This window comes from Enhydra lutris, unplaced genomic scaffold (assembly GCF_002288905.1).
Source record: "Enhydra lutris kenyoni isolate GAN:26980312 unplaced genomic scaffold, ASM228890v2 scaffoldscaffold39, whole genome shotgun sequence".
NCBI lineage: Eukaryota > Metazoa > Chordata > Mammalia > Carnivora > Mustelidae > Enhydra > Enhydra lutris.
The window spans coordinates 20,869,540-20,891,781 of NW_019154123.1; the positions used below are offsets into that span (position 1 = coordinate 20,869,540).

General features: G+C 36.9%; 1 protein-coding gene across 3 annotated transcripts in view; it reads left to right on the forward strand.

Moving 5' to 3' along the window:
• LOC111155001 (armadillo repeat containing 8) overlaps window positions 1–22,242 on the forward strand; it is a 111,732-nt gene that overhangs the window by 64,101 nt on the left and 25,389 nt on the right. For all 3 annotated transcript variants that reach the window (XR_002641115.1, XM_022514992.1, XM_022514993.1), the window contains exons 13-16: window positions 13,969–14,051; window positions 14,364–14,445; window positions 17,926–18,012; window positions 20,941–21,033. Coding sequence is in view for 2 of the 3 variants with exons in the window: in XM_022514992.1 (XP_022370700.1) it covers window positions 13,969–14,051; window positions 14,364–14,445; window positions 17,926–18,012; window positions 20,941–21,033 (345 nt within the window). In the remaining variant the exon portion in view is untranslated. The remainder of the gene's footprint in view (window positions 1–13,968; window positions 14,052–14,363; window positions 14,446–17,925; window positions 18,013–20,940; window positions 21,034–22,242) is intronic.

Consider the following 22,242-nt stretch of genomic DNA (forward strand, 5'->3'; position numbering starts at 1 on the left):
ATATCATGTTCTAGAAATACTTGCAACGTAATAGTCTGATCAGTATTAAAACTTGTATTCATAATGTGTATAATTTACTGGTAAGGCTTAATCCTGATAACTTCTGTAGAAAGATGACAAATAAAGAACAAGTTATAATTATTATAGTTTTTTGTGTGGTAAAGAAAAGATACTGTGACATTCTTATGTAATGGGGATTTATAGAGTTTTTAGGAAGATATTTAATCTGGGAAATTAAGTGTTTGAATAATTTACAGTTTATAGCAACTACTGAAGAGAGAAATTGTAAAACAGAAAATATAAAATAATTTTGTGATAAAAACTGCATGAAAACGGTTCTTAGGAGTGGGAAATCTTTATTTTCAGTGTATAAAAAATGGTAAAATGATAACTCTTCCTTTGAATGCATTTATTTCTATTCCATTTCTTTGTCAAAATAATTATCTGGATAGATTTTTACTACTTTCTCCATGAAATATTTAATTACCTTTTATACTTATGCCTTCTAAACTTTGATTGTATTCCCTTTTTGTGTAGATTCTTGAAGACAATGTTTATTATTGTTTTATTTTTTAATGCAATATTTATGCTTGTTGAGATGGAATTTCAGTTTACTGAATTAATGAGTGGAGACTCTGTGAAAGAAATTTCAAGGGCTGTAGACCTATTCTCCCCACTCCTCCAAACAAAAGCAATGAAAAGCCTTTTTGTTTAGGATAAAAATATGAAATGTTAATTTGGTCTGCCTTTTAAATGAAAAATGAGAATGCAATTCAGTAAATACAGGAGATAATCTATATATCCCATTACCCTAAAATGGCCAGTTAAAGAAATGAGGCAAAATGAAGAAGAGAAAACCAGAGTAAAGAGGTAGAGACGGGTGTGCACAGCAATAAAGGAAAAAGATACAGGCCTTCTCTCATCATAGATTTAGTCTGTCTTCTTGCTTCTGGAGACTTCTAAAGTCCTGCTGTGATTTTGTTTCTTGATCATTCTCTCTAGGCTGGAAAAAATGAAGCTAAGGACTGAACATGACCTGTAGATCAGAAATTTACCACTCCTGCATTGGAGTGGTGATAGTGTATTCCCATTAAAAGAAACCAACTGTATAACAGTCCTTGGAACTTAATAAGCACTCAATAAATATTTGTTGAATAAATATAGAAATGAAAATGCAGAAACCATACACAGAGTGGCATTTCCTTTAATCTGCTTGAATCTTTCAGTATCCTTCTGTGCAGAGCAAAGTTGGTATTGGGATTCCTGGCTTTGCATCCTTTATCACTCTGTGGTATACTTCTAAATTTCCCAGTTTCCCAGTGTCCTGTTAGAAAGTGAAGGAGGGTGGAAAAATCTGCAATTGAAAGTGGGGAACACTACTCTTGGCTGTGACATAAGGAGGGAGAAGCCCAAGGAAAGATGAAGGACCACTGAGCTTGACAACAGGTGTGGTCTGGCCATATTCAACTTAGTATAATTGAAAGATTTTGGTTGGAGAAAGCAAGGGCAGAGGCAGCAATTGAGAGCTCAGTGGAAGAAGGGTCCAGGGCACATTAAGTGTACTGGCAGCCATGCCAGGTCAAGATTAGCTGTAATCTCTGCCATGGGCAAAGTCTAGTTTCTAATGATGGTCTTAACCACATGTTAATGCTGACTAAGAAGCATATGTTATATGTTCGGTTAATGGGACAGTAACAAAAGAAAGAAGTTAAGATACTTAAGATTACTTCAAATACTGCCATTCCCAGTCAAAACTCCAGTCAGTGGTTAAGTCCTTTAGAGGCAGCAGTGGCAAACAGTCCTTTAATTGTGAAGCCAAGTCCTTTATAATAAAAAATGGCTCTTAAGAAGACCATCACTTGATAAATATCTGTTGATCATCAATTAGGTTGGAAATTTGAAAGGATTGTTTCACTTTTACGCTCTTCAAGGAACTAGTAGAATTTATCAGAAAGAGAAAGTGTAAATTGAGGAAAACTGGAAGTAGTAAATATAAATTAAAATTCAAGGAAGTTAATAAACTTAACATAGTGTGATTTTTATTTTTGGTAAAAGAAAGGCACATTACAAATGTTAAGTGTAGTACTATTGTAGCCTTTGCTCCTTTGAGGTATCTGACTGATGGAGCCTTACAGAAAATTTTCCTCTTGCATTTTGAGTGCTTATATTTTAGCTGTAGATCCATTTTGAGGAACTAGAATGTAAGCTCCATGGAGGGCAGGGATTTTTTATGTTTTTGCTTATCACTGTATTCCCAGCATCTACAACATTGCCAGGTGCATAGTTGGCACTAATACATATTTGAAGAATGGATGAAAAAAATGAATGAATGGAAAAAATGAATGAATGGACAAATGGATGAGTGAACCATATTGTAAAATTGCATTAAGCACCCTTAATCCAATTATATATGGGTGTTTTTGCATTGAGAACTTAACATAACTTTATTAGCAGTTACACAGATTTGTGAAGAGATGAGCCTTAAAATACAGGGAATCTATATCTGACCATATAGTCAAGGGGTTTCACTACATTTAGCATAGAGAAAATGTAAGAAACTCCCATTTTTCAAAAGGTAGACAATTCCAAGGGTGTGTCTTCTCATTTTTATAATAGATCAAAGAGAACATGTTTTATGGTATGGTAGTTTAATTTTGAAATGGTTTTTACTATTATTTCTTAGGGGTTCTTCTGATGTATAAATGTATGAGTTTAAAAAAATTTATAGCATTCGCAACTGTGAATCTGGACCAATTTTTTGTTTTTTTCCCTGTAGGGATAAAGATATGATTTGGTTTATAGGAATTAGCCTCTTAGAAATCAACCTATTCTGCAAGTAATATGTATCTGTGTAAAATACTATCTGAATATCAGATTTTTTATGATTAGTAATTTGATTCTACATTGATTGATTGAACTTCCTACATTGTAGAAACATTGTCCAGTGGAAAGCAGAGGCGAGATAAAGAGCAGTAAAACACAGCCTTAAAACTCAGCATTTATAATAAAAACTCAGTAAGTCAGAGAAAAGTAAGAAATGAACAGTAAGAATTTGCTAGGGGTTCAAAGAATTATTGGGAACTAATTAAAATGAACATGGTGATATCAGTATAGCTATCCTTGAATCAAGTTAGAAATTAATAATTTAATATTTTTGTTATCTTTAATGTTTTCTAAATGCCTTTTATATTTTCAAGAATTGAAAACATAAACTCTTTTAAGTTTTTTTTCCTTGGAGTGGAAAAAAATCATCCAGTCACAGATGTTTTACATGATAAATATGAAGACAGTAGCCAAGGGTGAGATGTTTTTTCTTTTCCCAACTGAACAGTGTTTTTTTGTTTGTTTGTTTGTTTTGTTTTTTAAGGCAGAGAAAATAAAAGGAAAACAAAGAAGGAGAATTTGTCTTCTACCCTCTTTTTCCCAGAAAAGGAAGCTATATCTGCAGGGTCATTGTGAGGATGAGATCTAAAGTATTTAAAATATTTAGCAGGGTGACTGTAAGTGCTCAATAAAAGGAAGCATTTGTTAGAATATCTTAAATGACTTAATTGGAAGAATAAAAATAAATATATATTTTTAAGTGTATTAGAAGAGCTAAACAGCATTGGAGCATAAATTTTTAAAAAGTTTGCAATGAAGATAGTGATGCTTATGCTATAAATTTCCAAAACTATTATTCATTCTAGTAAAAAGAATATTTATACTTCAGAAGCATAGGCCCTTTCTTTAGTTCATCTCTCATTAAGGAGGAGATGTCTTTTTACTCTTATATTTTAAAACATATTTAAAATACTGGTTTTCAAAACTGTTTGATGCCATCGCTATAGTATGGTATCCAAAGCACCAAATATAATATTTTCTTGGAGTTAAGTTGAATATTGCAATATATATCAATAATTGGTAAAATTGTAGGTAATAGATGTCTTCAGAAAATTGAAGAGTCCAAGTTTTACCTGATTTTGGTTACCTAAGTACTGCTGTCCATGATTGCCTCAGATGTCATTTCTCCAAAGCATCATCATTTGTATAAAATCATATCTCAAACATATATGTTCAAATTTTGAACAAATACAAGTTCTTCAGTATTTTTAAAGTTACAAGATTTTAAAATATATTGATAAACATAGATTAGTTTTTCCTTATATTTTTCTGCTATAAAAAACTTAAATATTTCACTTTTGAACATTTTTATCATGGGTTGTAGGTAGATTTTATTACTAGTTGGTTTTCTGGGTAACAGTGTAATTATACCGTGAATTTCTATTTTTAAATATTTTTGCAAAGTTCAGTAATTTTAAATGGTCATTTAAAAGTCACAGTGTCAAAATTCTGTAATTGTCTCTGCCATGAAATTGGGCAGATGCAAGGAATTATTTCTGAGCCTTGGCCTGCATGTTGAAACAAACGCCTGAAACGAACATGTTGAAAGTTTTCGACGGTACCACAGAAGTGGCACCCTTCAGGACTTGGCTTTGCCACTGAGTATAGCAAATTCATGCAGAATTCAGAATTCCTTGACTTAATCTGTGGTTAAATTGTTAGTTATCTTCTTAAAGCTAATCTACCAAAGAATTTTAAATGAACTCTGCAACATTCTTTCATAATGGTAAGTATTTTTAGAGTTAACCATGACCATACCAGGTTTTGCCACTTGCCCACAGTATTGAGACCCTTGGCCTTCAACTCTGAAAGAAGCAAACCTGGGAGTGATAATGCTATGTACATAATAGAGGTATTTATATAATCAAGTAATGGATTTTTATTTGAGTTTCATTAAGTGGGGACATAAAATTGAATATTATGTTATTTGTGTTGTCATTGCATAAACCATTAATTATAATTCTTGTTCTTAAAATGTGAAGTACAAGTTGGTTATTTTGTTGTTTACAATCTAAGATGAAAACCACAAGATGGGTTAAAATATGATCTTTATTAGATTTTTGGAACTAAAATTAGCTTTCAGAATGTTCTGTCTGGAAATGAATGAAATATTTGTGATGATACAATATTTGTGGAATAGTAGACCTTGAGAAAATTGAGTTTGTGATGAACCAGGACCATTGCTCTTACACTTTTTCCCAGGATTATAAATGCTAGCACAGGGCTTGGCAAACTGTACCCTGTAGGTACTTAATACCTATGTAATAATTCTATAACCTGCCAGGTCAGAATGGTTTTTGCATTTTATATGGTTGGTGGGAAAAAAATCAAAAGAATATTTCCTGACATTTGAGAAATAAATTAAATTCAAATTTGTATCCATAAAGGTTTTTTTTCTACTTTTTGTCAGCGTTATTGAAGTCTAGTTGATAAAATGTTCATAAAATTCTATGGAATATAGCCATATTGATTTGTTTCTGTGTTGCCTGTGGCTGTTTTACACTTCAGTGGCAGGTTGAGTAGTTGGCAACACAATCATATGCCACAAAGCCTAAAATAAGTTTGCCCACCCTGTGCTAATAATGCATAGCTAAATATAAATGATCATAAACCAGTTAGGTGAAAAATTGTGTTTCCTGTTTGCCTCTTTGTAATGGACTGTAGAAAGAAATGGGGCCACACAAAAGTCAGGGGAGGGTGAGATCAATTGTCTAACTTCCTGAAAGAGAAGTATCATCAAGTGTTGATGATATGTCATGGTCACTGGATACTTTTCTACATGCTGATTCCCTTGTTTGAATGATTTTGGCATATAACGGACCCCAGACAAATTGGATAATAGCTATACATTGGTTTATGGTAGGAAACATTATGTCCTGTGTATTGGTCAGCAAAGTTGCCTCAATAAGATATTTCACCATGTCAAAGAGAAAAATAAAGGTCCAGTGTGTGTATTAAGCAAACATCTATTCAACCTTTGTGACATATGAAGCATTGGGTTATGTGGTATGGGGGCATAGAACAATTACATAATTCAGATATAAATATCAGATAATCTGTTTAGGAAATCTAATTTTAATATAACCGCTACCATTTATTGAGCATTTACTATGTGCTAGACACAGTGGTAGGCATTAGCGCGTTATCTCCCCTTAAGCCTCATATAACCCTGTGAGATAGCTGTTGCAGATCAGGAAATAAGCAATTTGACCAAGGCCACCCAGATAGTAAGTGACACCACCTACATTCTATCCCAGTCTCTGACTCCAAAGCCCATGCTGTTAACTGTTACTTTACTCATGTAAAGTTAAATACCATTCCTAGAGCCAAATTATGGTATGAAATGGCAAGAAAATTCACAGGAGAATGTGCGATAGTCAAAGTAGTTGAAAAAGAAAATGCTGTGAATTGAGAGAACTTAATAGCTTTTATTAGCTGGTTGCAAAGCATCAGATTCAGAAAAACGTGTCTATTTTCTCACATAGCTTTTGGTACAAAGTAGGTAGTGAGATGCTTTTATTAGTCCCATTTATTCATCTGGCATTTACAATATGTACCTCCTCCTGTGTGTCCAGGAATGAAGAACACTGGTGTGTACCTTTTAGGAGCTCAAAATTTAAAGTAGTTAAGGAGATGAGACACTAAATTGCTACATAATAATTCCAGAGCCTCATGTGCGATAAAAAGTGTTGTCCACATTGAAAGCCAGTTTTGCCATGATTGGTACAGCCACATATGATTAAGATATGGCTGTAATTAAAATAGCCTATTCTGAATGAATCTGGAAGAGTCATTATATAATAATCAGTGTATGTCAGTTTCATCAGTGTATGTCATAGTATAATATGTATTATTTACATTATATATTATTTAGATAATATATCTTATATAATAGTCTCATCTAAAATAAGAGTATTTGAAAGCATTCTCACCTTCTCCTTCTAAAATATTAAAATAAGTTGTTTCAGAAGTTTTGACCCACAGAATAAAGAATCTTCATATCTCTGTTCTTTCTTTATCAGTTGGAAATGTTTTTCTAAGGGCACTGTCTACATGTGATCACATTATAAACTAATGTCCTAGAAGCATCCAGAATGAATGATGTAACTGAAGTACTGTTTCAGCATTTTATTTTGTAGATAGCTTCCTTATGGAATAGATTTAAACTTAAAGCAACATTTTGAAATCCTTGTATCTTCTTTTAATAGTTATCCCTTGTCAAACAATGTTTGTAACTAGAATGTAAACTCCGTAGAAGCATTACCTGGCAAATAGTGGATGCTGTGCTTGTATTTATGAGTCAATTGTGTAAGTCTGGACGTGAAAATTCAGCCAGCCAACCTATAGGATAATTAAGACTGTTGCATACACAGCTGTGTATGTAGAGGAGTAGGGATTGAGCAGGGCCATTGTGTTGCACAGTTCTTGGGGCAGTGCGTCATTCAGATCCCTGGAAAACAGTAAAAGGTGGAGGGGAAGTTTCTAGTCCTGTTATTTAAAGTAACAGCTATTTAGGTTTTGTTTTGCCATTAAGCTGATAGTTGAGTTTTAAATTTAAAATTTAAAAATTGAACTTTTGAACTTTTGTATGTAGAGAAATATTTTTTGAGAACGTGTTGATTTATTTTTAGATGTCATAAGTATTTCTGACATGGTGTGTTTGGTTTTATGAGAAGGAGATGTTGGGCCAACTTCTTTCCAAAGTGTAGAGAAGTTTAGAACTTTGAGTATTTCTTCTAAACATTTAACATTAGGGAACACTTAAGTTGCTTAGCTCTTAAGAAGAGAAAAAGGTCCTGAGGTACAAATTACAAAATACCACTTAAAGAGACTTAAAAGCAAGAATGAAATCTATAAGGTTAAGAATGTGTCCACTGCAAGAACGATCTCTCTTCTTTGTCCTCCACTCCTAAAATGAAGTGATACCATTCCCATTTGGCCTGTAAGAGGAGTTAGATGTTAATTTAATTCAGTGTCTTTAGGAAAAAGGACCAAAAGGAGGCCTTGTAGATCAACTCTTGGGATGTTTTGGCTTTTACTTCTCTGGCTGAGAGAAGTTAACTATTTCCTCCCACCCCCTATGTCCAAAGATCATGGAGTTTGAGAAATTTGATATGAATGTGGGAGTGGGTAGCAATGGAAGACCTCTTGAGAGAAGGGAAGAAGTACTTCGTAAAATGTTTCCTGAGACTCAGGAATATAATGGGTTGATCAGCTATTTGTCCTAAGAGAAGCTGTGTATCTTTTAGAAAAAAAAGAGCCTTTGGTAGAAACTACCCTTTGCTTGAGGAAAATGTCAAAATCTTACGTTGGAGCAGCAGCAAAGATAGTACATAGAATAGACTGTGGGTGGGAAAGCCTACAGTTCTTATCCAGAACAGATGGGGCTTATGGCCTGAGAACAGTAGAATATTCTGTTTAGTTAGTATCTACAGAAGCTAGACACTGATTCTAGAATGGAGATCAAATCATCAGGGAACTGAGTTGAAAAATCAGTGGAACTCACTCTTGTGGCTTTTTTCACAGTGTTTCCTTGGCTTACCTTTTCTTCATTGGCTTCCATTCTCTCCCACCTTTGGCATTTTTACCCCCAACTAAAGCTGAATCATTGATTTTTATTCTCTCTCTTTGGGGGCCCTATGAATTGTACCTTTGTCATTTCAGTTTATTAATGATGACCTCTCTTGTCTTGTATAGTATATTAATTTTTATTGGCCTAGGATGTCAGTATATAGGCTGTAGTTTCCACAGTACTAATAACATTTTCTTTTCTTTTCTTTTCTTTTTTCTTTTCTTTTATTTTCTCTTTTCTTTCTTTCTTTTCTTTCTTTCTTTCTTTCTTTCTTTTTAAGCACTGCTATCTTTTTAACTACTTTTCTCCCAGTTTCCCAGGTCAGATCTCAATTTAGTTACTAAGGCTAAGCAAAAATTTCATCCTTAAGCACAGCAAGTGAAATGGATCTCACACTAGAAGTAAGAAAACCCAGTGGAGCCCTACCACTGTCCCAGTTTGCCTGGAGAATCTTGACCAGGGACTTAATCTTCCTGAATTTCAAAGACCTCAGTGATGAACTGAGGAGGAGTTTATTTCTAAAATCCCTTAAGATTTTAACATTATTCAATTGAAAACTTAACTATACATGTTTTTAATTCCTTCGGATAGTTATGTCTGCTGCCGTCAGTGGCATTGAGAAGAATGCAGTCGAGGAATTGGGTTCCAGGGTGAACCTCTCTAGGAGCAAGCATTGCAGCTGCCCCTAGCTTGATTTGTGGAAGGCCGTGTACTGTTGGGGTGTATTTGTTTTGCTCTTCTGTTTTAATAAAGGAATGGGTATAAGGATGTACTCAAGAATTATAAATATTAAGTGCATTTCCATTATATACATGGCATCGTGTCTTTTAGTTAAGTAGTTTGTGATAAAATCAGTATGGCCACTTCCTAAAACCTAGGGAAAGTTTGGTTTTCCATTTTTAAGTGTGGATCCCTCCTCAGGCCCCTATTGATTCTACTCAGGCTACCGGATAAGCTGGTTGTACATGCTTATCTCACTCTAGCATCTAACTTGTTATCTCATAACCCCTCTCCTTCCTCTACCATGTTTCTAAAACCAGTCTCTTGACTGTACTGACATCAGACCTTGTGTTCATAGAGCTCATCTGCTCAAAAAAAAGATGTTTTATGAGGAGCTGGACCTTAAATAGGTGACCCCTGGTCAGCAAGACTCAACTTTGTATCCTGGGACTTGTCTACATTGACACTTATGAATTGAAAGGGTTGCCATCCATACCCAACAGGGTGCAGTGTCCATTGTAGACCCTTTTTCCTTGCCAGACCTACTCTTTGTTCCTGACCTCCCTGTTCTGAATCTTGCTTGGCTGCTTAGTCCCTGCTGCTGTAACTAGACTTTCTGGATTTGCTACCTTACCCACTTAGATCTTAGTTCAATTCCAAGTCTTTACTCTTTGTAGCCAGTTCCCTCTTGTCATCCTCTGTGAAGACTTTCTGGGAACCTTTCACAAAAGCCTACCTGGAATTAAATTGTATTTGCCTGACCATTGTGCACATTAGTATAAATAGTTGATGCTGAGAAAATGCCTGTTTTACTATCCCAACTCCCTTGACCCTAAGTCAACCCACTTTGAATTGTTTGAGAAGTTTCTTGACACCAGTAAGAATTTGCCTGGTTTTTACATTCTCTGCTTGACCTGTTTTGATCACAGTTCAAGGTCCAATCTGAAGTTGCTAATACCTGGAAAATGCTTCATCCTCATTCATGCTGGGAGAATAGTTGGGCCTTATTTTTAACTCTGACTCTTCCAGTTCTTTTTAGGCTCTCAGGAATGGGTGGTATATGACTTGGCCACACCTAAGGTATGAGTCCAATAGGGCTCATGGAGTGCTAGGGAATTCCCTTGTAAGTCAACGCCATTTTCATCTTAGGAACATTCCCATGTGTGCCATGAACCTTAGGATTATCTGGATTCTGCATTTTCCCCATGACCCTCTAGCCTACTGCCCTTTTCTCTCACAGGCCATAGGGTTCTTCTGTCCCAATGGCAGGGGCCTCAGATCCTTTTCTGCCCCTGCAAAGAGCTACAGTGTCAGAGAAAAAAGCTTAGCAAAAACATAGAGTCACGAGCACTAAAGATACCAGCAGAGAGAGAACTTAGCACCTAGTCCATTAACCTAAAACTTCGTCAGTTTATGATGCATCATTTTTATGTGGTTTAATTCTGTAGTTAAATTTACAACCCAGTCCACTAGAAGAGCAGAGATAGAGAAAGGGCGCCTCCACTCTGAAGATTCAGTCCACCACTGGCCAGGCACAGTGTCTGTGTAACAGAGGGCCCGCCCACCTGCCCACCCTTCCTTCCTCCTTTCTTTTATTCCTTCCTTCCTTCCTTCCTTTTTTTTTTTTTTTTTTTTTTTTAAAGCAAATTCAATAAGCTATGCCACAGGGCAAATTTGCTGAACTGTGGCTGAGGAATCTCTGGCCAGAACCATGAGACAGAACAACTTGAAGCTTTATTTGACATTGCTCTTATATTCTGGAAAGACCTAAGATCCTTTACAGGGGCTAGGACTTGGCTCTGTCATTATCAAGGCTTTGTAGCCCACTACAGGTTGTTAAAAGGCACCATAGAGGGCGCCTGGGTGGCTCACCGGGTTAAGCCTCTGTCTTCAGCTCAGGTCATGATCCCAGGGTCCTGGGATCGAGCCCCACATCAGGTTCTCTGCTCTGCAGGGAGCCTGCTTCCCTCTCTCTCTCTGCCTGTCTCTCTGTCTACTTGTGATCTCTGTGTGTCAAATAAATAAATAAATAAAATCTTAAAGGAAAAAAAAAAGGCCCCATGGAGAGCAAGTTTTATTGTGCTTGGCTTTCCAACCCAGGTCTAAAAAGTTATCTGGTGCTGTTAGACCTTCAGTGGGTCAGAGATCTATGGCAACAGCCACTGCCAACTCCTTCCCAGCTGACCTAAAAATTTTTTCTCTGAATGTGATTCCAAACCTTTCTCTGCTTCGTAATCTCATTTTAGTCTTTATTTTGGTCAGTGTGTTCACTGTATTGCTCCTTTATCCCTTACCAGATGATCTGAATACCCTAAAGAATACAAAATCACAGCTAGATCATGTTGCTCATTCACATAGCCTCTCAGGATACCTTTTTGGATTGGAATCCTAGCTTCACATTCTGATTTTGCATTATTTTCACCCTCTTGCTCCCAGACTGGTATCTTGATGGAAAAGGTGGGCCAGTCATTCAAATAATGGGCTTTCCAAGATGTTGGCAGGGTTACTAAAGTCCTTCCACAACAAGTTTGAATACAAATACAGGCCTCCTACTTGTAGACATTTTTTGATAGACTGTAACCTAAGAAGGGTCACCTTGTGCCTGAAAGAGAAAAATGCCTCCAAATAGTCCTACTGTTTTATATCCTAAATTAGGGGAAAGGTTTACCAGCCAGTTTATAGCTATTTTCTAGCTCCAGAGTACTAGCTCCCACAGCCCCAGGAAACTTAAAGCATGAAACTGTGCTCTATATAATGATTGGCTGCTTACATAGTTCCCCACTGTCTGCTGGCCTAAGCCTCAGTATTGTCTGGTATGGTCATTAATGGCCATTTCCCAGCATTCTGAGAGTGGGTATTTTTCCCACTTACCTTTGTGGACACTTAATTCATTCTGTCTGCCTTAAGTCCTATTGTCCCTGTCATTCCTAAAGTGCTTTAGCTAACAGCAAGTGCTATAGCACTCATTCAGTAGTTCATTGCATCGCTTAACCTACACTGTAAGTTTGGTGGGAACAAGGGCTTTTCTGCCTCACCATTTTATCTTCAAATTTTAAAACTGTGCCTCGCATTTGGTGGGCATTCACATATTTATTGAATAAGTAAATGTGGCCATGTAAATAGGAGCTGTGCCCTATTTGCCCTTAGTCTAGCCTGCTCCCTGATTTATGACCCCTTATCTAACTAGGCCTGTACTGTCCCGTCTCTTCTACTCTACCTTCCCATGTTGCTTCTGGATAACATGGTAGTTTTGCCCAGGCAAACATGATTTTTCTTTACATGCTGATTGCAAATGATTGGAGGTAGAGTAATAATTGCTCTAGCCCCTCATTTTACTGAAGGCCCACGGAGGTTAAATGATTTGGTCAGGATCATAGAGCAAATCTATATGCCTAATGATTGCTACACTTGTCCTGACCCTTGGCAGATTTACATCTTTGGTTGGATGTAGCCAATAAACATTATCCAGAAGCTTCTTTAAATTCTTGGTCATGTCCAGGTTTCCTAAGCATCTGGAGCCAGCCTAATAGCATTTCTTAGCTCTCGGAGGATAATCTTGTGTTCCCATCCCCCCACCACCACTTTGTTCTTGGAATAAAAAATTTTAGATTAGGGAATATCAAGCTGATTTTGAAGTACCAGCATTGTCATATGTAGAGTGAGAGATGAGCAGAGCCTTGGGACATGTGTCTGTTTAAGGAAGGGAAGGAGTAAGAGGACTACAGCTTAAGGAGCTCCCCAGGTGATCTTCACATACCTCCCAGCGAGGTATTTTCCAGGTGGGAGTAATGACTCACATTAACATTGTCACTCATGTTGGGGACTACCTTATGAGCACAGGAGTTCTCTAACCAGGTCCGTATTACAAGCATGGCTAAGAATCAGGACTCTGGAGTCAGATGCCCGAGTTCCTCTCTGCTTTGTGATCCCAGGCAAGCTCTGTATCATCCAGAACCTTCAGTTTCCTAACAGGCTAATGAGAATAATTATAATAATGCCTGCAAGAGGGTTAAATCAGATCATGTAATATGCTTAGTAGCACAATGCTCAGCACATAGATGTACTTAACAAATGTTAGTTGTTTTTGTTAACATTTTGGTTGTGATTGTATTAGCTTTTTTTCCAATAGGTGGTTTTTCTGTAGGACCACACAAATTAAGCTTAATTTCTTCCACACAGTATTTATTTTGTATCTGTCTATTGCTTAATGAAGGAAAATTACACGCTATCTTATTTTTAAATTAAAAAAAATTGTGACTATGGTGATTACATGTAACAGGAGTTAGTGTTACAGTAAAAAGAAGGCAAGGATTACTTTTCTAAATATTTAGCTTAGTTTCTTTTTGCTTGGTAAGAAGGTAGCCACAGGGTGGCTCTGTCGGAAACCCACAGGTTGCATATCATAAGGGGCTGAGTGTGAACCATAATTTTTCTAGAATCTCACTCTGGCAGGAACCTGCCTAGTGATAACTCAGTTACATCTTTTAGTTTTTCTCAATACTGTTAATGTAACACCTCTGCAATATTTATGCCATCTAGTTACTGTTTTAAGTATTTTTTAAAAATAAACATAATTTGCCCCTTCATGCCTGTCGTTCAGTCTGGCAAGTTCTTAGTGGATAGTCCTTCCTTTCTGATGAGCTGTCTGCCCCACCACAAAACGATTGTTCCAGAGGTAAAAACTCTTGCTAAAAACATTAAACTTTTAATGGATATTAACATACTTGCATTTACAAGAGTGAAATTTGTCCTCTTCGTGTTGTTATTTATGCAGCATTAACCTTTTTCTCCAGATCATTGAGACTGAAAATATGATGGACCGAATTGTGACTGGCTTGTCTGAGTCTAGTGTCAAGGTGCGGTTAGCTGCCGTCAGGTATGAGCTTTAAATGGTCTGAATAAAAACCCTTTGCCGTGTGTTTAACCTGTTTCCTTTCCGGACCTTCACCAAGTAAGCGCAGAATCCAAATGTTACTCAAAGTATTCTTGGGTGAACTTCTGCAGTGTGTAACGTCATTTCACAGAGAAGCTAGCCTGGAAAGCCCATGAAGTCCTGAAGTAGTTGAATTAACAATGTCTATAGATATACTTGACGTGCATATTAGTAATTAGTGAAATGCCAAAGCAGTGTGTTTGAAAAGTAAAAGTTTTGGCTTCTTTTGAAGCTAATTTTGATTATTCTTTGTAGATGTTTGCACAGTTTATCTAGATCTGTGCAGCAGCTTCGAACCAGTTTCCAGGATCACGCTGTGTGGAAACCTTTAATGAAGGTAAGAAACCAGCAAGTAGCACCCATTCCCACAGAGCCTTTGTAGTGAGCCAAAGTAGCTGATAACACTCCCTGGTCTGGGAGTATGGCTGTTTTTTGTGTGAAAGATTTTGAATACTTACCCCCTCAGATCTGATGTTTTAAGCATCTTTAGATCTGTAGAACGTGTTTCCAAGGTCAGCATCTCAAGTGTGACGGGGAAGCAGATGCCTAGTTTTCTTTTATTAAATAAAACTTTAGTTACTCATCTGATCTCCCTGTGTGTTTGCTATTACACTTCAGACTTCATCCAGAATCTTTGTAATTTTTAGTTGTAAAAAGGAAAGGAATCAGTCATGGGAAGGTATAACCTGTTCTTAATCTTTTGGCAATCCCTGGATATTTTTTACCACAATGTTATCTCCTATTTATCTTTCACCAGAATAATTTCGTTGATCTTAGGTCTTCCCTTGAGGGCCAAAAACAACAACAAAAAAGTGGTTGAGGTCAAATAAATCTGAATCAAGACTTAGATGAGGCATTAGGTTGCTGCTTCTGTTATTCCCTGACATATTACAGAACTGTGGGTCAACTTGGTCTCTGGTCCATCTTCTTTCTTTCTTTGTTTTAAATGATCATACACATTGCATTTAATCGGTAGAATTTTTTAAGGTTTTGGTTTTGGTTTTTGGTCTTCATTATCTACTATGAAAATCTCTTAGGCACAGTGAGGCTACTAGAATTTTTTTACTCCAGAGCTCTTGCCCTCATCTTAAAGCTTCGGGTTACAGTAGGGGCATCATTGTGGTAGAAAATAGCCAGGGGAGGCTTCAGGCAGGAAAAATATGAAGTGGACTTGGAAGGAAAAAGGAAGGCAGGAAGATTTTCCAGCGAAAGGAGTAGCATGAGTGAAATACTACATATGGTCCGTAAAGGAAGCATAAGGATGTCTTCATGACCGTAGTAGAAGGAGTGCTGGAGGTATGATCACCAGGTGGAAAGAGCTGGACCAGTACTCTCTTTAGGAAAGCTATTTTGCTATGGGCATTCTTTCTTATTTTAGATTATACCTTTTGCATACCAATTTAATCTTGATTTATGGATTCTGTCCATTCAAGATTTTTTTAAAGGCTCTTCTATTTCCCAAAATAACTTCCAAATATTTTCTCTGGAGCTATTTTCTCTAATTGCTTAGCTCACTATCCCTCTATCATATGACTCAGAAATGGGGCAACATACTGTTTCTAGCTAGTTCTACCTGGACAAAGGTTTGGTGGGCAATCTAGAAGGATTTTGTACACTTGGGTACCTGTGAATATGGTTACTATCAAACTACTACCTTGTTGTACAAAGTATAATATTAAAAGCTTGAGCTTGGAAGTAAGTCAGTGATTTATCTAGATACTTTTAGGTTTTTCTTAGTTCAAGGCTATTTGCATGTCTATTGATTTTTTCCCCCTTTTTGCTTTGCCATGTTTTCAGCTGTTGGTTAGCAAACTACAGAAGAGTAGGCATTACATTTTAATTAAAAATTTTATTTGTGATTTTTTTTTTGTCCTTATTTTGTTGAAATTCTATTTGATCAGTATTAGATGTCAGCTTCTGAATTTCAGTGTCGTATCTTATATTGCATTGAGTAAATGCTTTTAAAATTTTGATAGCTATTCTGTTTTAGTTTATCATTGTTATCTCATTGGAAAATAAAGGTTGATAAAAGCACATTAGTCTCCATATAGCAAAAATAGTAGTATTTTTAAAGTGAATTGCATTGGTAAGCACTCGCTTATTTCAAGCAATGATTCTAAGTAGTATAGTTTTAGAAAATGATTATTTTTCTTAATTCACAAATGTTCATTGAGCACCTCTTTTGTGCAGTGCCATTCAGTTGATATGGGCCAGGATAAATTAGACCACAGATTAGTCCTTCAAGAAGCTTAAATTTATAAATAGAAAAGGAGATTGGCATGGCTGCACAAAGAATTTGAATAGTAGGTAGTAATAAGGATCCCAGGAGAGGTCACAAACAAAGGCTATGGGTATTCAGAAGGGGATAGAATGACTTCTGACTGGAAGGGCTTCAAGATGGCTTCTGGAGTGGGGATGGCCTTAAAGAATGGGTAGAGTGTGTACCTGAGGGATAAAGGAAGGGCATGGCAAAGGAAGGGAAGGGTTGTATGATCTCAGAAGGGGTTGTGACAAACACAGATCAGGATCCATAGTATATGAGATTCGATTTTCATCAACTAGCTGACAGTTCACAGGAGAATTTAAAATGCAGTATCTTAAGACAACTATTTCTATTTTATAATTCTTGCTTATTAACTTGGGAACTTTGGACTTGATTTAGCTGAAGAAAGCAGATAATATATTTAACTCTCTGAAATTTTTTGTGATGATCCATTTCCAGTTTGCATAACAAGAGTTTCTAAGATTCCTTTTGGGATCATGGGTCTGATCCTGATCTGATCCCAAATGCAGAAGATTTAGTTAAAGTGGATATTGCATATAAGTGGTGGTGGTTATGAGCCTTCACTCTTAGAATCTAGAAACAACAGGTTCTGATAACAGCTAATGTGACTAACATTTGTCATTGTGCTATGCTGTCTTCTGAGTTGAGTGAGAGTCCATGGCAGTTAGTTTGCTTTGTATCTATGTGCCTGATGATAACAATTACAACAATGAATTACCTTTGTAAAAACTATTTTTATAGCCGTTACTGTGTGCCAGTTACTATTCTAAAATCTTTTTATATGTTAATTCTCACAATAATACCATCGTCCCCATTTTATAGCCAAGGAATTCATATACTTATTTAGTGTTTGAGCTGAAATTTGCATTCAGGCGGTCTGTGTGCTTTACCCCCATGTCATGTTGCTTCCCTTAATATTCACTGTATCACATTTAATCTTAAAAACTCCTGTCAAGGAAGTGTTGTTTTCTTCAATTCAAAGACTCAGAGAGGTTAAGAAATAAGCTCAAGTTCACACATCTACTAAGTGAAAAGGAGGGCTGTGATTCCAGTCCTGAAAACCAGTCCCCACATTGCCCTAGCTGTGTAGTAGCTTGATTCACCCCTGCTTTTGGTCAAACAAGCCCTTCTAGAAACACACAAATCAGAATGTTTCAGGCTCGGGCAATTTGTGGTTTCATAAGTGGCCTGATACGATGGAGTAAATTTAACTAACTTGCTCTAAAGCAGTCCCGTGCTGTTCACACTTTTCATACAGAGCACCCCCTCGCTGACTTATGTGTTTATCTCTTTCTGTGCAGCACCTCCCATCCTGGCAGTGGGGCTGTAGCTTCTCCAGCAAGATAGGTGTGAGGGCCTTAGTCATAATTAGAGCACCAGGTAAAGTTTGACATGATTACAAGTGGATCTTTCCTAACTATCCAATATGAAAAGCCAAGTTGAAAGATAAATTGTTTTGGTTCTCATTTGTTCTTATGATCTCACTTCCATCATTCCAAACCATTAATAGCATCCCTTTTTTAAACTCCATAGGTTTTACAAAATGCACCAGATGAAATCCTAGTAGTAGCATCTTCCATGCTATGTAATCTTCTTCTTGAATTTTCTCCAAGCAAAGAGGTTAGTATCGATTTTCTCTTCCTAGACTTTGCCCAGTCTACCTAGAGTTTAATCACATAAATTTCATAGTAGTTGACTTTGAAATTTCAGGATTGACATATAAAAACTACTGTTAGAGTAAAATACTACATCTGCCTGGATGACTCAGTTAAGCATCTGACTCTTGGTTTTGTCTCAGATCATGATCTCAGGGTCGTGGGATCCAGCCCCGTGTGGGTCTCTGTACTCAGCAGGGAGTCTGCTTAAGAGTCTCTCCCTCTCCCTCTGCCTCTCCCCCGCCTCCATTCATTCTCTCTCTCAAATAAATAAATAAATCTTAAAAAAAAAAAGCTACTTCTGAATTGTATGGTGGTGTGTGTGCAAATAAAATCATTTTAAAATGGTTTAATTTCCAATTCTCCCATTTCTGCCTGGCATGTGCAACTTATTTAAAAGATACTATAGCTTACACTTAATCTAAACTGCCTACAACTACAAATGTAATTACAAAAGTAGTAGATTATTTTCAAACTATATATATTAAGAATAAATTAAGGGTCAGTCTTGTAAATCAGGATTATAAATCATTTCAGGGTGATGACTGTAGAAAATAGTCTTTATACTTTTTCTTTTTTCTTTTTCCTTTTTTTTTTTTTTTTTTTTTTTTTTAGGGAGAGGGAGAGAAAGAGGGTGAGTGGAGGGGTAGACGGGGAGGGAGAGAGAGAATCTTAAGCAGGCTCCACGCCGATCACAGGGCTCAGTCTCACAACCCTGAGATCATGACCTGAGCCAGAATCAAGAATCAAATGCTTAACTAACTGTGCCACCCAGGTGCCCCAGGAAAATAATCTTTTTAATGTTGAATGTTAGATTGTTGTTTGGGGAGGGATTACATATGGGAATGTTCTTTCCCTTCTATACATTTTATAAATGTATTTGAGAATGTATTGTTTTTATACTAGGGAAAACTACAATAAGCTTTAATAAAGGAGGGAGGGAACCTTACAGAGTTAGTTTCATCATGTTAAAATATCTCTGGTCTGTCCAGTTGTGAACTGAGGTTTAGACACTATCCTTTATTTAGTAGTTCCATTTTTGTTGAATTTCCTTTCATCACTGTGACACCTGTAGTCTTCTGGCTGGCAGTTAGGACGGCATTTGGTAGCAAGGTGGAGATTCAGAGACAGTTACTCAACAAGCAGAAATCTTGGAACAAAAGGAGAGAAACTGGTAGTTACTCTGAAGGAAGAGAAAGTCTAGACAGGATGCCAGAGTTTCCATCTGGTTTCCTCTGCTCTGGTGGTTGAGGTCTTTGCATGGTGATGAACTGGTTGCAGTCAGTACTATACCATTAATCATTCTGAACACTCATATTGCCTTAGATCCACTTTCTGCATATTTAGATAAGGTCTGGTTAGAAGTAAGGTAGATGAGCTCAGGCATAGGGTCAGTAATATGATTGATTTTTTTTTATGTTAAAAATAAACTGGATCCTGAACTGAGAGGAAGGAAATGCTATAAAAGCACTTATTAGGCCAGTTGACAAAATTGGGATATGGGCTATAGATTTAATAAAAGTCTTGTTTTAATGTTAACGTCTCTGAATTTGATAACTGCTCTGTGAGTCCAAGAGAATATCCTTGTTCTTAGGAAATACCCATTAAAGTATTAAGGGTGAAGGGGCATGATGTATATGCTGTACTTTCAAGTGGTTCAGAAAAGATGAATAATGTGGATATGGGCATGCAGAAGGAGAGAGGTAATGATAAATATGACAAAATATTAAAAAATTTTGAATTGAGGAAAAGACTATGTGATAGAAGCACCTTATTCTTGCTACTTCATAAGTTTGAACTTAGTTCAAAATTAAAAAAAAAAAAAAAAAAAAGAGGTGGGGAGATGGGCAAAATGGATGAAAAGGAGAGGGAGATACAGGCTTCCAGTTATGGAATGAGTAGGTTTTGGGAATAACAGGGATTATAATAGCACTATACGGTGATATATGGTAGCTACACTTGTGGTGAGCACACCATAGTGTATAAACCTGTCAAATCATTATGTTGTACACCTGAACCTAAAGTAACATCTTGTGTGAACTATATTCAAAAAAGAAAATTTTAAAAAGAAACAAAACCAGTTTGTACAAGTAGAGAAATGTGTATCCTTCAAAATAACATCTTCAAAGTCACTGCCCTTTTCCTCCCTACGTAAGTCTGAATTGCTTAAGACAATTCAAGAGTCCACTTGAAAAGGGGGCCTTTTAAGCATTCATTTGTGACAGTAGATCAGTGCTCAAAGGTGTGAATTTTTTAGAAATTTTCAAACCCTGTTTTCAGCCAAGGATCATAAATAAAATGAGCGGTTAGGCTAAAGGTATTTTAGGTGGAGAATGTAATAGGACCATAAAAGTATACAACTGTTTTGCTTGTACAATTGATAGATAGATAGTCCTGAAAGTAGTTCTAAAAAATGGATTCTTCAGCACATTTGGAATAACATCAACAGTCTGGAAAGAAGATAGTTCCGTTATGTAAGTTCCATGTAATCCAGCTATGTTGTCAGTCCCAGCTTGTAAAGAACACATGGGATACACCTGTACACCACACAGGAAGTGAGTGTCTCAAAGGACAGTGAGAAGGAGAGTGTAGAATTAGATAGTGGAATCATAAGGCATGTGCAGAATGTACAGAATTAGGACAGCTCCTGAGTCAGAGCTACAGGAAAAAAGAAATGACTGGGACTATTTCGGGTTTTGAATTTGTGAAAGACCTAATTGTTTTTGCCCTTTTTGTGGTAATTTTTATGTTCACCTCACTTCCTGCTTTGCAGAAGTTGCCTGGAATTGCATGAGAGTAGGAAGGAAATCATAAGCAGAGTGCCAGGGTATATGCACATTTAGTCACAAACTTGACTTTAAAACTGTGCTTTTTTTTTCCTTTCCAATCACAGCCAATTTTAGAATCTGGAGCTGTAGAACTACTTTGTGGATTAACCCAAAGTGAAAATCCTGCATTGCGAGTGAATGGTATTTGGGCTTTAATGGTATGTTTTACTCTCTTATATAACTCATCACTTGTGAAGAGAATGGGGCTGTTATCAAAATTAAAACTAAAGAATGTATTATTTGAAATGTCTGAAATTTGCTTTTTAATAAATGTTGCTATTTTGGCCCAGTTCTCTAATGACCTTGGACCTAGAACACTTAGTATTCAGCTTTTGGATTTGAATATTAGCATGTGGCCACTGTGTGCCACAGTTCTCCTGTTTATTATTAAGAAAAGCAGACACAGGGAATGCCTCAGTGGCTCAGTGGGTGAAAGCCTCTGCCTTTGGCTCAGGTCATGATCCCAGGGTCTTGGGATGGAGTTCTGCATCAGGCTCGTTGCTCAGCTGGGAGCCTGCTTCTGTCTGCCTCTGCCTGCCACTCTGCCTGCTTGTGTGCTTGCTCTCACACTCTCTCTCTCTCTCTCTCTCTGACAAATAAATTTTAAAAATCTTTTAAAAAAAGAAAAAAGCAGACAGGTCTTAAAATTGGACATCTAATTTGGGAAAAACAAATTTTCCTCATCAGAAACATTGATAACCTGCCTAGAGCTACCTACTTGACAGAGCCTTTTCATGTCTCCTGTGCTCTTTATAATGATCTGAAGTAAGCTAGAGAGTATTCATATTTTACAGATGAGTAAACTAAGCAAAGAGTGATTAAATAACTTGCCCAGGGCAACAGAAATGATGCATAATTGCTTAATAATTTCTTAACAATTTTGGGGTGCCTGGGTGGCTCAGTGGGTTAAAGCCTCTGCCTTCCGCTCAGGACATGATCCCAGGGTCCTGGGATCAAGCCCCGCACTGGGCTCTTTGTTCAGCAGGGAGCCTGCTTCCCCCCTTCTCTGCCTGCTTCTCTGCCTGCTTATGATCTTCATCTGTCAAATAAATAAATAAAATCTTTAAAAAATAATAAAAATAATTTCTTAACAGTTTCAAGTAAATAATTTATAATAATCTAAATTTATAAAACTGTATAACTATGAAGTCAAACTATATGACTTAAGATTTACTAAAAATATATTGAAATTAAAATTGACATGGATTTATGGGACACCTGGGTGGCTCATTCAGTTAAGCCGCTGCCTTTGGCTCAGGTCATGATCCCAGGGTCCTGGAATCGAGTCCTGCATCAGGCTCCTTGCTTGGCAGGGAGCCTGCTTCTCTCTCCGCCTCTGCCTGCCACTCTGCCTGCTTGTGCGCTCT